The following is a 15023-nucleotide window of genomic DNA, read 5'->3' on the forward strand; positions in this document are numbered from 1 at the left end:
TGGGAGTCAGTCAGCGGTCTCCTCTGAAAAGTAAGAAGGAACTCGAGTATGTGTGCTTGAAAGTGACACTCCGTGGAGAGAATTACCAGCCTTCGCTTTTTTTTAACGCAGCCAGCTCCGATCATGGCACACTGGAATATTGCCTCGATTTTTATTAACTGTGGAACCCTCAAGATTTTTCTTTCTTGCTCCTCAGTGTTGCATAATAACATTCTCAAACTTTTATTTGCTGACTTGTCTGAGAAATAAGTTAATGTTTCATAATGAAAAATGAAAATATACTTAAAAAAAAAACCTATGGAAAGAACATCATATTTTCCGAAATCTGTTCCTCATTCTGTAAATGGGTGACATTCTCAGTGCTGCTCCTGCTGCTGCAGTGCTGCTTTGGTGTCAGTTACACTAATTAAAACAGTTTGCTCCTCATAGGGAGGGAGAACTAAAGGAGAATGTGATCATTCGCCATCTTCGTGTCACACAATGGAATGAATAAAACAGTTAAAGCTGTTCTTAAGACTCCTTATCTCCACTCCTTACTGTACTCAGCTGTACTGGCCTGGTCCGAGGGCCCAGACACATTCTTTTGGTCCTGGCTGCAGAGTTTTGGCTCTTGCAAGAGACTCATCTACTCCCCCCAAATCCTGTCAGTTCTTTTCAATTCAAAGCACATGGTCGCCTGTCTGCAGATATATAGACAAATTATCAGGAGTTTGACACAAGCGGAGTTTAGCTGCATCTTGCAGCGAATTACTATGACCTGCACCTTGCAGCGAATTACTATGACCAGCATCTGGCTTTACTCTGGGAAGCTCCAGGAGACCTGACAGAATAATTGAATGTTTAAAAAAAAAAGAATGGTTTGGGGTTTTTTTTGGTTTGTTTATTTGTTTTTGGTTTTTTGCCATTTTATCCTCAACTGTACCTCTGCTAAGTTCACCATACCAAGCTGTTCTGGTTGTGCTTATGCATTCTCTGTCTCATGTTGGAATGCCAGCTGCATCTTTTCACCTGACGCAAGTGCTTGGGAGGATCATGCTCTACCCCCCCAGTTCCCCTCCATGAACAGGCGCCATGACCAGAGGAACCAGGGCACATACCCTAATCAGGCTTTCCACCTGCACACAGGGCTGACTGAGTCTGATCTGACCCCCAAACAAGTCGGAGGCTACCTAGGCACCCTGATACTTACCATGTATTGCACCACAAGTGAATTTCCGTTTCAATTGCGAGGCTGATTCACAAATTCAACTCCCTTCTGATGGTTAATAGAGCAGTTGCACACTATAATGACATCACATGCTTGAGTTACAATTTACTGTTGATCTGTTTTCATTTAAATCAGCTAAACTCTTTCTGGCGTGTTAATAATACATTCCTCTGAGTTTTGATAATACACCGGTCTGATATTGGCCTTCAGATCACCATGGGACTTCCAGTCTGCCAGTATCGCTCAGCATCATCCTTGCAGCCCCATCTGACCCACTGGCTTGTCCTTTCAGTTTCAACTCATGTTGAGCAATCAAATGTTTTTCAAACAAGTCGACCTCATCAAGACCGCTGTCTTTCACCAAACACGCCAGGCACTGTAACAGCAAAACATGTGCTGAAATTACACACATCATTAAAAGGGTATTCCTGTTTGAAAAACATAGTGCAGTAGGTTTTCCTGTTTTATTCGGGGTGTGATGTGTGACTAAATGCCTAATGACATGTGGAACAGACCTGAAGAACTCTGGGAACGCTGTATTAGGACTTCCTCTTGAAGATTCAGTATTATCAAACAGATTTTTTTTTATTATAATCTTGTTTTATTTGTGTTTTTTCATCATTTTTTCCATGGAGGGAATGTGATAACTAGGGTTATTTTTTGTTCGAATGGACAAATTTGACTGAAATTTGGGGAAATGATACTCTTAAGTAGGCGGGACGGTGGTGCAGTGGTCAGCACTGTCACCACAGGATAAGTGGTAGAAAATGGATGGATACTTTGAGTAATATTTTAAGGGATGAGTACTTATGTAAGCAATCTGGATCAAATTGTAGATCCTGAAGACTGTTCTATAATGAGGATATCGCAAGACATGAAATGAAGAAAATTTCAGCTTCTGGAAATCATCTCGATCATATTCTGGATTGATGATCCAGAAGACGTATGATGGTTGATATTACCTCATTAAATTCATTTTTTATTGAGGCCGTGTTTTTTTAATTAGATTAGTACTATACTCCAGAGATTTGATGATAAAATGTTCATACTCTGTATCAACGGAGCTTCCTCGCTGCAGACTCGTAAGCTCTTTTCCCTCCAAATTGGTGCAGGTTCTTGAATGGCCGTTCTAAACCAGGGTTCTATCCAGTGAGTGCTCAAAATACGAGGGAGTGGGAAAGGTCTATCTTAGAACTCTCTAGTTGTAAAAGTTTGGTAAGTGTTAAACATTAACATTATTATTATTAGCCTTCGTACTTTAATGCTGTAGTTAAGATTAAAGAAGTTCAAAAGGTGATTGGATGTTGATGATGAGAAGACTGAGATGATGATTTTTATGAGTGTGGGAGGTGCTTTTAAGCAGAGCCAGGTTTTCTGTCCTCTCCATTTTGATGCTAAAGCAAAGCAAATCATTTCCACAATATGGTTTCATATTTAGGAAACAAAAATGACAAATCAATTTACGTCATTACTTATGCTCAAGACAAGATTTTGAGTGAAATCTGTGTGCGCATTAAAAAGCCTCTTCTGGAGTCACACTGTGCTCTAAATGAAGTTTGAGTGAAATTCATAGAAATGAACAGACTGCACATTTGCACAAAAATAACATTATAAACTGTGTTCCAAATTCTTAAGTAAATCTAATTCAAATATTTTCTTTCCCACTTCTACATCGTGATGCTTACAAGCCTTCAAGGGTCATCCGTGATTCACCAAATGTCTCAGAATTTTTGCAGATTTTAATCCTGGTGTAAACACTCTGGCTGCAGGGTGGAGAGTGCAAGGGTGTATTGATGGTGTTTAGTTATACTGATATTAGTTTTTTAAACACTGGCCTTTTGCAGCCTGTGATTTACTTCTTCTGCTGCCGACAGCTGGTGGCTAATGACTTCACACTTGTTCATCCCTTTGAGACGTCTTCGTGTCCACCGTAGGTCTCGTGGCCTTTATTTTGAAAAGATTAATACATTTTGTAGCCAGCTGATACACTCATTTGAGACTACAGGGCGTGAAGGTGACCGTTAATTACTCTTCTGGGATTCACTTGTTACTTTAATTTATTTTTTCTTGGCTTAATTAATGCCATGGTTTTTGTTTTGTTTTTTTTTTTTTTGTTTTTTTAGTGTGTCATGTTGGCAACGATGAGATAAAGTCGCAGCCAAGAATCCTTGCTGAATACAGAACATGTTTTTCTAGCGAGTCGCCGGTAAACAAGTACTGTTGTCTCTTGCTGTCACAGGTATTAGTCAGATATTGCAGATCATATTAAACTAAAACTAGAAAATCCCTCAACATGGGAGGATTTTGAATACTACATCGAGAAGGAAAAACACTGATTAAATACAACTGTTGGTTTCCCGGTTTATCTCTTTCTCTAAGGCCCATTATTTGGCATTTTCTCTGTGGCTTTGTGATCAGACTAAGTAGTTTATGAGATAATATTTTTATTGTACGTGCAAAATTCAAACTAATTGTTTCTCCGTCAACAGGGACAAAAAGGTCATCCTGGTCCCGCTGGTCTCCCAGGTGAACCCGTGAGTATTCCTCTCATCATTTATTGACATACTGAATGCACATGATAACCTACCTAGAACATTTACTGCATTAGCTGCAGGTCTATGATTTCAAAAAAGTTATTAAGAATAACTTCAATTAAAATAAAATTGAATTATTAAACATTCCTTTGTGCTGCGAGGACCAGGTGCGTTCGTGTTGTTGGCCTTACTGTTTTTAACACAATCTATTAGGAAAACGTAAAGGGATTTTCTTCAAATGTGGCGCAAACATCCACTTGGATGAAGAAGAAGATTAACGATGGTCAAAGGTCAAGGTCACATTAATCATGGCTGATCTGTTCTTGTGACATTGCACCTCACACAAGCGTCCTCTACATAGAAAAGTCTATCTCATAGACTGCTATTTCCACTGTATTCAAGTCAGTGTTGTTATTTATACAGCGACAAATCACAGCAAAAGTTTTCTCATGACGCTGTAAAAATAGAGCAGGTCTAGAACCACACATCAAATTTAATTTAAAGGGACGAAACAATTCCCCATAAGCAAGCACATCTGTGACAGAGGTGACTGAAGACTAACTTTTAACATCACAAATCATTATGAATCATTGGGCTCTATGTGGGCGAGAGAGAGAGAAAGGGAGAGATTGATAGACGGAAAGACGGAAGGACGCAGAGAGAGAGAGAGAGAGACAGAGGGACTAAGATGCACAACAACAACAAATAGCAGCTACTATAATAAAGATAAGATTAAGATTCAGAGAACACATAGGGATATACCAAAACACCATATTGAAGGGTAAAACAAGAATTAAGATTGTACAGATACTGTATTGGGATTGGTGATTGTTTGAGGGTGGGACCTTGATTCCACCTACTGTCTGTGTTCGGTATATTTTTGCTTTATTTTCATATAATAAGAGGAGTAGGAGCTACTGTGTTCCTCTTTCTACTATCTAGTCTATAAGTCAACAAGTCTATAAGGTGCCTTTCAGTAGAAAAAACAACAACAAATCAGTAAATCAGAAAGTGCAAAGCCTGTAATTGCAGACGCCGCCCTTTTGGTTTGCAATAAACTCTGCATCATTGCTCAATTATACTGGAATGTGATCACGAATGTCTGAGGGCGAGGGAATGTCATGGGGGATTAAAACAACAACCATGAGGCTAACGAGTAGGATAGGAGCGGCATCTAGAAAAAAAAGTGAAAAAAAAGTGTGAATTCAACTCCCTCCGGTTGTTGCACCCTGACTAGACCCACTGCTGTCTCCCCTGTGTGTTCGCTGTACGTCATTGTATGTTTACTCATTGAATAAAAGAGCAGAGACCGTTCCCATAAAACATCAGCACGTCTTTCCATTTATAGTTACAACAAAGGAGAAAGGGCGGGAACAGTAGAAAGAAAATATTAACAGAGACAGTGGGATGATTTAAAAAAAGAGGGGTGGGGACGGTGGGAAGGTTTAGAGGAGGAGAGATAAGAGCCGTTTCGGAATTTTGGCGGGAAAAGAGAGAGGGAGATATTTGGCAAATGTGGGTTAAAAAAAAGGTTGGACACAAGGTCATTCTTCCTCCTCCTCCTTTCTTTCAGATTTCAAATCCTTTGCTCTATCTCTGGGAAGAATGTGCTGTGTCACAAAAAAAGAAAAGAAAGATCCTCGTCCCAGCCAGCACTTTCTCTCTTGAGTCCTCTGTGGAAAATCACTCGGCCTAAGATGTTGGCCAGCCAGTTCAAATAGTACAACATTTATATTCATTTGTAGAGAGAACACTGTTACAAGACGAGTTTGGCGATTAGTCCACACTGCAGTAACATCGTTAGAGGTGTTGAAGTAGAGCCAGTAGATGGAGATGGAACCTCTCAGATGGATCACCAGGAACAACAGGAATAACAGATGTGTGAAGGGAAGGAGGTGTGTTCCGTGGAGGGGATCCGTCAGATACCAGAACCAACTAGTGTTCGGATGGTTGGTGTTTGAAGAGTGGGGACTGTGATATTTAAAGAACCACAGGTGTGGACAGAAGTAATGATATTAATAGGTAGAGTGGCTGTCTAGCAACCAAAGAGTCACTGGTTCGATCCTCACTTCCCCCGGGGACCATGTTGAAGTGTCCTTGAGCAAGATGCTGAACCCCTAATTGCTCCTGACGGCCCTATGACGGACTGGCGACTCATCCAGGGTGAACCCCGCCTCCCGACCAATGTCAGCTGGGATAGCCCCCCACCCACCGCTACCCTTAATTGATAAGTGGTATAGAAAATGGATGGATGGATGGATGGATGGAGGGTGGACAGGCAGGGTGGACAGGGTGGGGCAAATGATATGAGACAGGAATTCCTTGTAGGAGGAAAGGTTCTTCCTTGTTGTGCTTTTGGCCTCATTAATGACCTCAACATTCTAAGTCCTCTTATCTCTGTAGTGTTTCTCTGATCGTTAGCAGGCCAGTTTTCTTGAAACTTCGTGGGAGGGTGACACATGGGCCAAGGAAGGTCTAAATAAAGGGTGTGGATCCAGGATTTTTTTTTTTCCCGCAGTTTGTTTGACAGCAGGATATTTCAAGGTCGGCCAAGGAAGGCTCCATTAAAGACAATATCAGTATCGCAATATTTACACCAGCACAGTTTGCTTGAGTCACTTCATCTTTCCTCATCATGTGTCATTTAGCATGAAGAAACCATGCGGGACGTATATAAATGATGGGCTTTAAAAAAAATGTTTGGACATCAAGAAAAATATTTTACACATAAACAATGTTTTGGAGACTGTAAGTATTATATCAACTAGTTTTTCTTCAGATAATCATGCATTCCTACTATTTGACGTCTTTAGTTCCTTTTTTATTTCTATTTTAGTAAAGCTAACTATCAGATTACTAAAGACACTCCTCCCGTTTGACACCGATGTTGAATAGTGGAACGTTAGCAGTCACCAGACTCTGTGGAGTTCTGTCTTATACCACATTATATTGTTTTATATCACTTGAACCAAAAACACAGGCTGAACAGACAGTCCTCTTTATCAATCATCACGAAAAAGCACATTTGAATCACCGCGAAACCGCAGTAACCTTCCCTGCTCGTTACTTGTAACTGGTGAAAGTCTTCGAGTGTTTTACCACCAAAAGCATGACACACTGGAATGATCACAATCTAAATATCACCTCCCATATTCACGAGACACGAATAAACAATGCACCCACAGTTCCAAAGAACTCCTCTAGTTGTCTCAGGTGTATCTTTTAAAGTCCACATGTGCTCATTTAGCAGCTGTTCGATAAATGCACATGAAGTAATAACCAGTTTTGGAATGTTTCTTCAAGAACAACCTGCTTTCTGCACAATATCATTTACTTATGTTGCAGTAATAATACCAGCCTCCACTACTACTATAACTTGTGTTCGTCTGTGGTGATTTACAACACTTCTCACTTTCAATTAAACGTGAACATTTTTGCTCTCTCCTTGCATATTGATGATCCGCAGACATAACTGTGGCCAGTGTGTAATAATGTGGTTAGTTTTCAGTTTATTCTAAGCCTGTAATTTCTTGCATCCATTCATTATTAATCCTGTGTAAGTCTTCCCATATACAGTTGGTAGAATTAAGCATTTCTCCCTCTCTTGGCGGGAGGAATTTAGTTGCAGCAGGAAGAAATGACTCATGTATCATAATGTGCGTAAACATATTAAGTAAATACTTTGTCCACAGTAGTCTTAACAGCAAATAGTTGGACCACATCATAATAGCAGTAATTGACCTTTTCGAGTGGTGATGTCTGCAGTGGCGCCTCTTTCCTCAACAGTCACTCGACTAAACAAAAGTGCTTTTATTAAACAGGGACATTGAAATTCATCATGAGGACCAACTGGCTGTTGTTTATGACTTCATAAATGCTGCTTGTTTTCTAGATTCATTAGTCTCTCCAAGATTATTGCAATCAGCGTGGCTCCAACAGAAACCACATGTGCATAAAAAAAACCTATTTCCTACAGAAATATTGCTTCCGCCCTCCATCCTTTAGTCCTCTCTTCCTTCCCTTTCACTTTTTTGTTCTTCTCTCATGCTAATTCCTGTCCTCTCTTCCTCTCCACAGGGTGAACGGGGAGATGATGGAAGCCCCGGGGTCAAAGGCTATCCTGGCAGGCAGGTGCAGTAAATCTAGTGTTGCGGTGCTGGTTGAGCAGGGCCACACACACACACACACACACACACACACACACACACACACACACACACACACACACACACACATAGCAACACACACATGCAGACTCACATCAAGTCAGACAAAACAATAAATAGAAATTTAATCTGGATCAGCTCTCTGAAAACCTGAGGGGTGATTTTAGCCTTTTAATGAATAAATTGTTCACTTTTTTTTTACCACCTTATGAACCTCACTGTCAGAGCGATGAATAAAATGGGATTTATGAATGTTTATGTATGTGTAAAAATGTCAGCAAAAACAGTCCTTGACGTCTCAGCATCGGCCTATGAATGCGTTCATTTGTTATATCCAAGTTTTTTGCATTTGAATAAAAGAAAAAACCTCAGAAAGCGCAAGCAAGCTTTAAACTGTAGCTGAGAACCACCTGTGGTGGGATTTCAGCTTCCAATACCCCCTGTCTAGCAAGGAAATAAAATGTCAATAGGTTTCCATAGTAATCACTGCCCAGGGGATAGAAAAGCTAAGGAAAGTGTGACTAATGCTGCTGCACTCTGCCTTCAAATAAGCTTTGTCTGCCCAGACTGCAAACCCATTTTTACCCTGTGTTTACGAATATTGTTTGAGTCAAAGATGGAGGTTAACAGGTTGTCTTTGGGTTTCGAAATCTGGTTTCTCTTTAAGCAAATTTAAACTCCAAAAACAGCTGGACAGATGCTCACTCCTCTGCGCTCCCTGAATGTTTATGATCACTTAAAGTTCAAGCGAGGGTCTCAGGGTTCGCCTCTATGCTTTAGCACACTTCTTATGTCAGAAGTCTGATAGACACCTAAGGGTGTGTGATGGATTAGGCTTTAGCACCCCCTACCATCTGCAGGCTGTGAATCACTCTGGGCTGTAGGTTTAAGTCAAGACTTTGCATTCTGCTGTAGGGAGCTCAGAAGTTGATCTTTATAGTTGCAAGGTGGGGCTGGGGGCGGCGGTGGGGGGAGCTTGGGGGTTTGGATGGGGGTGGGGGTGTTTTTTTTCTGAGAAATTAATGTGAACGCTACTGAAGTATTAATTTGGCAAAAGGCTAATTTCCTAAAGGTTAAAAAACAACAACATTGGACTAGTTTTACTGTACCTGTTTTTCTTCTCATATTTTTTTTTCTTTTCAGAGAGAAACACAATCAAAGTTCTAGTCATAACCACTGGAATGTGTTTTGTCATATTTTTTTTTTTACATTTAGGGTTTTCCTGGGCCATTAGGACAAATGGGGCCAAAAGGAATCAGGGTGAGTAAATGTTGAAATAAAGAGTTCTTTTTTTAATAGGAAATTCATCAAGGTTAGATCTCTCCTGTTTTGTTTATTCATTTGTTCTTTTTCCTGCACTCTTTGCTCTGCTTCCAAAGAAGAAAGTTTCTTTTCTTGCAGCAAAGTTGTTGAACTTTCCCCTCTCGCGAATGAACTGCAGAATGCATGCTCAGTGATTTACTTCACCAGTGTGGGCACATAAAAGGCCAACGTCATAAACACCAATCGTCTGCCCTTGTTAAGATGACAATGACAAATAGTTTTGTTTGGACATTTATAGTTCTGTAGGAGTAATTTACTCCACAGTCTTTTCTGTGCTTGCTTTTCTTGTTAACGTTAGCCAAATATCATAAAACTGCCTTGCCAAATGTAACAGTAAAGCATTCAGCCAGTAGCTTGTCGTTTAATGTCACTGTAATGTCTTGTTTTTTCTGCCGGCTCGCGCCTCCACTTCCACTGAGCAGGTTTGGCAGAGAGATCTTCAGAGATCCCTGATGCGAGGGTATGTGCCCTTGGACTACATCGTGGAAGCCAGCACCATGCAGTCCATGGGCATATACACTTGCCTCAAGGCTTGGCTCTTCACTTCACCCTTTAACAGATCAAAGAATCACAGCTAAAGGCTTTGTGGAGAATATCATGACATGTGAATGTCCCATTATTGTCCACCGTCCTCTCCTGATCCGTCTTTCTTTGCCTTATCTCGTCCTCCCATTCCATCTTTTTTAATCTCTCTTTAGGGGCACATTGGCATCCCTGGGCTTTTTGGCCTTCCTGGTCCTGATGGCGAGAGAGTGAGTAAAAGTGGCTGTGACAGTCAATTCCCAGTGGGTTGCATCATATGAACCGAAGTGATGTAACAGACAGAACTGAAACTCATGAAATACTGCAGGCACACTTCATCAATCCACCATAAAATGCACAAAGTGGGAGGATCCCTCATACTTTTATTGGATCTAGCAGGAGGTCTTAACCGAGTAGCTCTAGTTCTCTCTTGGATATGAGTGATATATATAAGAGGTGGATTGGACACCGCAGCAGGTGCTTTTTTAGCCAGTTGCCTCACCGTTTGAGTAAAATATCCAGAGAACTTGTGGCTAGATTGTCATTAAAGTTAGTACAAGCATTGCGGTGCAAAGAGAAGGACGGAGGCTCTTTACACTGAAAACTATGACTGTCTGGTGCGGTCTGAGATGCCAACATGACAAGTTAGCATCTTTTAAATGCATGCTGAATAGACTAAAATATTACTGAGAAGTAGGGTGATTACACATGGACCTAGAAGACATTCAGGAAGCGCAAACCCCCACCAACTCAGCCAAACCCAATTAAAAAAAAAAAAAAAAAAAGCCATGAATGGATCACTCCCAAAAAGAAAGCTTCTTTCTTTACCTATGCTACATGGCCTCATAGTTTTAATGCAATCCCGCTGATAAAAAGGCAATCGCATCAGAAAACGTGGCCTCCTGTGCTGGTATGATCACCTTAACTCCTTGATTTAGCTAAAAATGTCATTTTTTTCTCCAGTGTAAGACAGATCTAGTCCAAAATATAACTGGCACTTCAGTGGCCCATGCCGAACCTCTCTATCAATTTTGGTGAAAATCATTTTTTGTGTCATCCTCCCCTGAAGAAATGACCTCCTTGGTGGATATAACAGATGACTTCTTTTTTTAAATTTTTTTTTTACATCTTTTCTCGCTACCGTCTGGAAGGTTAAATTCCAACTCATGTCATCTTAATGCAAACTCACTTTGCATCTATCCTTAAACATAAAGAGAGGATGTTCAGCAAACTGACTTCTTTTTGTTTCACTCTGTTTTCTAGGGAATTCCTGGCGTTCATGGGAAGAAGGGCAAGATGGGTAGGCCGGTAAAGTTTTCTCTCAACATACTTCTCAGAAAACATTTTCAATGAAGCATAATGAAAGCCAGTTGTCTTGATCTATGTTGTATTACTGTCGTGACGAGCTACATTTTAAAGTCTGTCAACTGACCATTAATCACGTGCTTGGCCTGAAGCCTCTCCTGGGGATGAATAACTCTGAGAATAAAGTTGTGGTATCTTCCAAACTGCTGTTATGATAAGTCTAGATGTTTCTGTTTAGGGGAAAATTGTACCCCCCCCCCCGCCCCCCAACAAAAGAGTAACAAATATTTGTATTTGAGCAGATTAGTTTCTAATTCTCAATCGGATATCTTTATAAAATAACAGCTTATTGCCGTCATATTAAAGTGAGTGAAGTTGCTTTCCTCGCAGTCATCTGTGACTGATTTTCTTTTGGCTGAAGATGATCAGGAAACATTGAATGCCATGCAGAGGCCTTTTTAAAAGTCCTTGTTTTGCATTAGGCTGATATGATAATGTAATGTGTCAGTTGTTGGTTTGGCTCTCTGGAGTTTCTACCCACAGACCAGGGAAGTCTATCGTCAATGGCGCCTGGAAGTCAGTTTTCCATCGTGAGGACTAACATGGAAAATACTAACAGTGCTCATAACCGCTTGTGTAAATCTGATATTTTCCCAAGGCTACGTCTGGTTGTACATGTTTTTTTTTATTATTAATATGCTGTAATGGTTACTGACATAGACTGAAGTCCAGAGGTATGAGCAAGCTCTTTCTCTGTGGTGAAAAGTGAGTTCAGTCACTTATGTAAGAAGTTTCTTCTTCTCCGCTCTGAGTCAGCAGTAAATCTGTTCAAAAACAAAAAAAAATAAAAAAAACGAGTGTGGAAACAAAGATCCAACCTAAGATGCATGCGCTTTATGTGCCTCAAAGTCTAAAACAACTTGCAAATTCTGCAAGTTTGTGCTTTCTTTGTTATTTCACAGCTTGTCTTCCCTGCTGTTAGTAACACAGATGGAAGGTAGATAAGGGGCGTTTTATATATTTATATCTAGTGTGAGTTATATGTTACAAATAGCAGAACGGCAGAAATTTCTGGGTCGGATCCCATAATAAAAAAAGGTCTCGCCAACTTTGCTGAAAGCTTGAGGTTGCATGTGTTTCTGATCAAACCATCTCAGTTATTGGCAATTTTTGGAAAGAGGCACATTTTCCACATTTCCTGTGGGCTTCATGTTGCACCAATTACTTTTTATTACTTTAGCCACATTTGGGCTAATGTTCTAAATCAGCAGTTTGCTACACAAACAATCCTATCAAACGTCTCTTCAGGTCTTTTTAATTACATTTCATCCTCCCCATGTCTGTCTGCAGAAAGAACACAATAGATTTATCATTTTTCTCACCGTAGTGCTTGCCTTCTCTAGCCGTGCGCTGATGTGCAGTTGACCTTGGCACACTGACAAGCACACGTTGAGCGTGTGGCCTCGCGGCTGCATCACGCCTCTTGTTCTGCCTCTATAATGGAATTACAAGCACCAAGCAAAAAAAAAGGATGCCGTCAGCAGTTTCTGGGCCAAGCAGCTTTATTCTGCCATTTAGGCAAGTCCTGGGGGTTTGGTTCGTGGGCTGCTGAGCGCTCGCTGCTCAGTGCTCGCTGCCAGCGCGCGCACACACACAGACTCTTGGTCGCTTGGAAACACTCAGCCATGGAATTTCCTGCCAGTCTCCCAGGAATGAAGTGCTGGGAGCGCATTTGATGGGATTTGCTTGGCTTTGCTCTGCAAACGTCTGTTTTGGGAAGCACTGTTGACCCTCTGTGAATGGTGTGATAACTTCCCTTATGAACCATGTGATATCTAAATGAATTAAACAAGATAACCTTGATATAAAAAAAACCTCAATTCTACTGTTTGTGTGCTCAGGGGTTTCCTGGTGACTTTGGAGAGCGGGGACCTCCTGGCCCTGATGGGAACCCTGTAAGTGATGTAAGATGTACATGATGATGATGCTGGCTCCACCTTAAATGTCAATATGTCAAGCCCTGAAATCCACAACACTGAGATTTAATCAGATTTCAAGACAGAATAATCTTGGTACAGTGTACAGTAACATTTTATCTAGACCCTGTCATAATACCTTGTTGGTGCAGTTAAATTTCAACTATAAGTAAAAAAAATATTTTCTGCCAAAATATGACATTTTTTGATGTGAAACTCAACTGGCTCGGTGCAAATCCAGTTTCCGGTCTATCGTTCCTCAACGAACCGTTCATTTTACAAGTGTCTGGATGGCAGCAATTCTCTGACATCAGTTAACTTTCTTTTGCCTCAGCTCTATTAGAGCAATGCCCAATTAAAATTGCAATTTTGAATATGATTATTGGAGCAAACCTGCATATTGTTTGACTGTGACAGCGTTTTAATCCGGCACATTCCTGTGATATGAAGCAGATCGGTGCGGTCATTCAGTGTCTCTCTCTCTCCCATCATCCATACTGATATGAGATCGGTGTCAGCACTTTCTCCTCTTTCTTTAGCCTGACCCTCAAGGCTCGTGATTGACGGGGTCTCTGTTAGATTGTGATTGGCTGACCTCTGAGAGCCTCCTCCAGGCTTCATATCCTGTCCTCCAGAGGGAAGAGGGCATGTTCCATTTGGCTGAATTCATCTCCTTTCATTCATAGAGAAAGAGAAGAGGCAACAGGAAGGCCATGCTGTCATCCATCTCTAAACTGGCTGGCTGTGTAGCTTGGAGAGGATGTAGGCATGGCATGTGTCTGCAGGCTAGATCATTTGGTCAACAAATGTCTGTGTGTGTGAAGTGCCAAGTGCTCACTCAGTATACTGAGTAGACAAACGCATTTCTCAGGCTTCCAGTGCAGGAGAAACTAATAACCAAACAGAATATACTGTACACTTACATATGAGAGTCATCAAGGGAGATCTTGTTTTTAACTTAATCTCTTCTTTCTTTCTTTCTTCCTTCCATCCTTCCTTCCCCTCTTTTCTTTTCTCTAAGGGTGAGCTGGGAGCCCCAGGCCCATGTGGAGTCCCCGGTCTTCTTGTGAGTTTTTCTCAATGACTTTAGCACTTGACATTTGTGGCTCATTATTTTGTTGTTGTCTTCTCTATTTCTCGATGTCCTCTTTTCTTTTCTTCCCTTGGACAAAAAGTATTACCGCTTGTTAGCTTGTTTGGGGGTCGGAGTGTTGATTGTCTATTGTGAGTTGTAAATGTCTATCATTAAATATATCTCGACTCTTGCAGCTGATTGTGTATGTCTTGTGTGTGTGTGTGTGTGTGTGTTTTTGGTGAAAGGGTGACATGGGCTCTTTTGGCATTATGGGTTTACCCGGACCGCCAGGCCTGAAGGTAAAAAAAACCTGCAGAAGAATTTGTTCGTGAAAAGAAAACTTTTGTTTAGTTCTTATCGTACTTCACCAGTTTCTAGACACTAGAAATCTGGGAATGGTAGCCACCTTAAACCACCTTACAATACAAACCTTTGTTATATTGTTCTTTTTTGCTTCTAAGGGAGTGCCAGGAAATTCCGGTGAGCCAGGACTGAAAGGTGATAAGGTGACCTGATTATGTATTTCTCAGAGTACTAACCACTGCAAGTACAAGCATGCTAGAGATGATATCCTAAGAAAAATGTAGGGAAGCTAACGAACAACCCGGAGACACAGACTGCCTGAATGCACGACATCCACTGCAGGTTTATGGATTCATTTTTGATGTCATTTTGATTGCATGCGTCATGTTTTGTCTCAGGGGGAGGTTGGTTTACCAGGACAGCCAGGAGAGTGTGGATACAAAGGGGACAAAGTATGTATTAATTTATTTCGTATTTTTATTGGTATGAATCTCTCTTGTTTCTCTCTGCATGAAAAAGTCTGCAAGACACTGATTTCCTTCCTGTTAGTACACCAGCAACGTGTTTGACATATGTGCGTGTTTAGAGTCAGAGTGTGCAGATATTGACATC

The 15023-nt window shown here is 41.0% G+C and overlaps 1 protein-coding gene across 1 annotated transcript in view; it reads left to right on the forward strand.

The window, feature by feature from the left end:
* The window catches only part of col27a1b (collagen, type XXVII, alpha 1b), a 72433-nt gene that overhangs the window by 28820 nt on the left and 28590 nt on the right, over positions 1-15023 (forward strand). Inside the window, exons 8-17 of the mRNA XM_086206788.1 lie at positions 3697-3741; positions 7819-7872; positions 9123-9167; positions 9929-9982; positions 11016-11060; positions 12959-13012; positions 14055-14099; positions 14354-14407; positions 14570-14614; positions 14810-14863. Of these exons, the coding sequence (XP_086062914.1) occupies positions 3697-3741; positions 7819-7872; positions 9123-9167; positions 9929-9982; positions 11016-11060; positions 12959-13012; positions 14055-14099; positions 14354-14407; positions 14570-14614; positions 14810-14863 (495 nt within the window). The remainder of the gene's footprint in view (positions 1-3696; positions 3742-7818; positions 7873-9122; positions 9168-9928; positions 9983-11015; positions 11061-12958; positions 13013-14054; positions 14100-14353; positions 14408-14569; positions 14615-14809; positions 14864-15023) is intronic.

Source organism: Aulostomus chinensis, chromosome 6 (genome assembly GCF_037954235.1).
Source record: "Aulostomus chinensis isolate RoL2024-O1b breed Wild chromosome 6, RoL_Achi_v1.0, whole genome shotgun sequence".
Classification (NCBI taxonomy): Eukaryota; Metazoa; Chordata; class Actinopteri; order Syngnathiformes; family Aulostomidae; genus Aulostomus; species Aulostomus chinensis.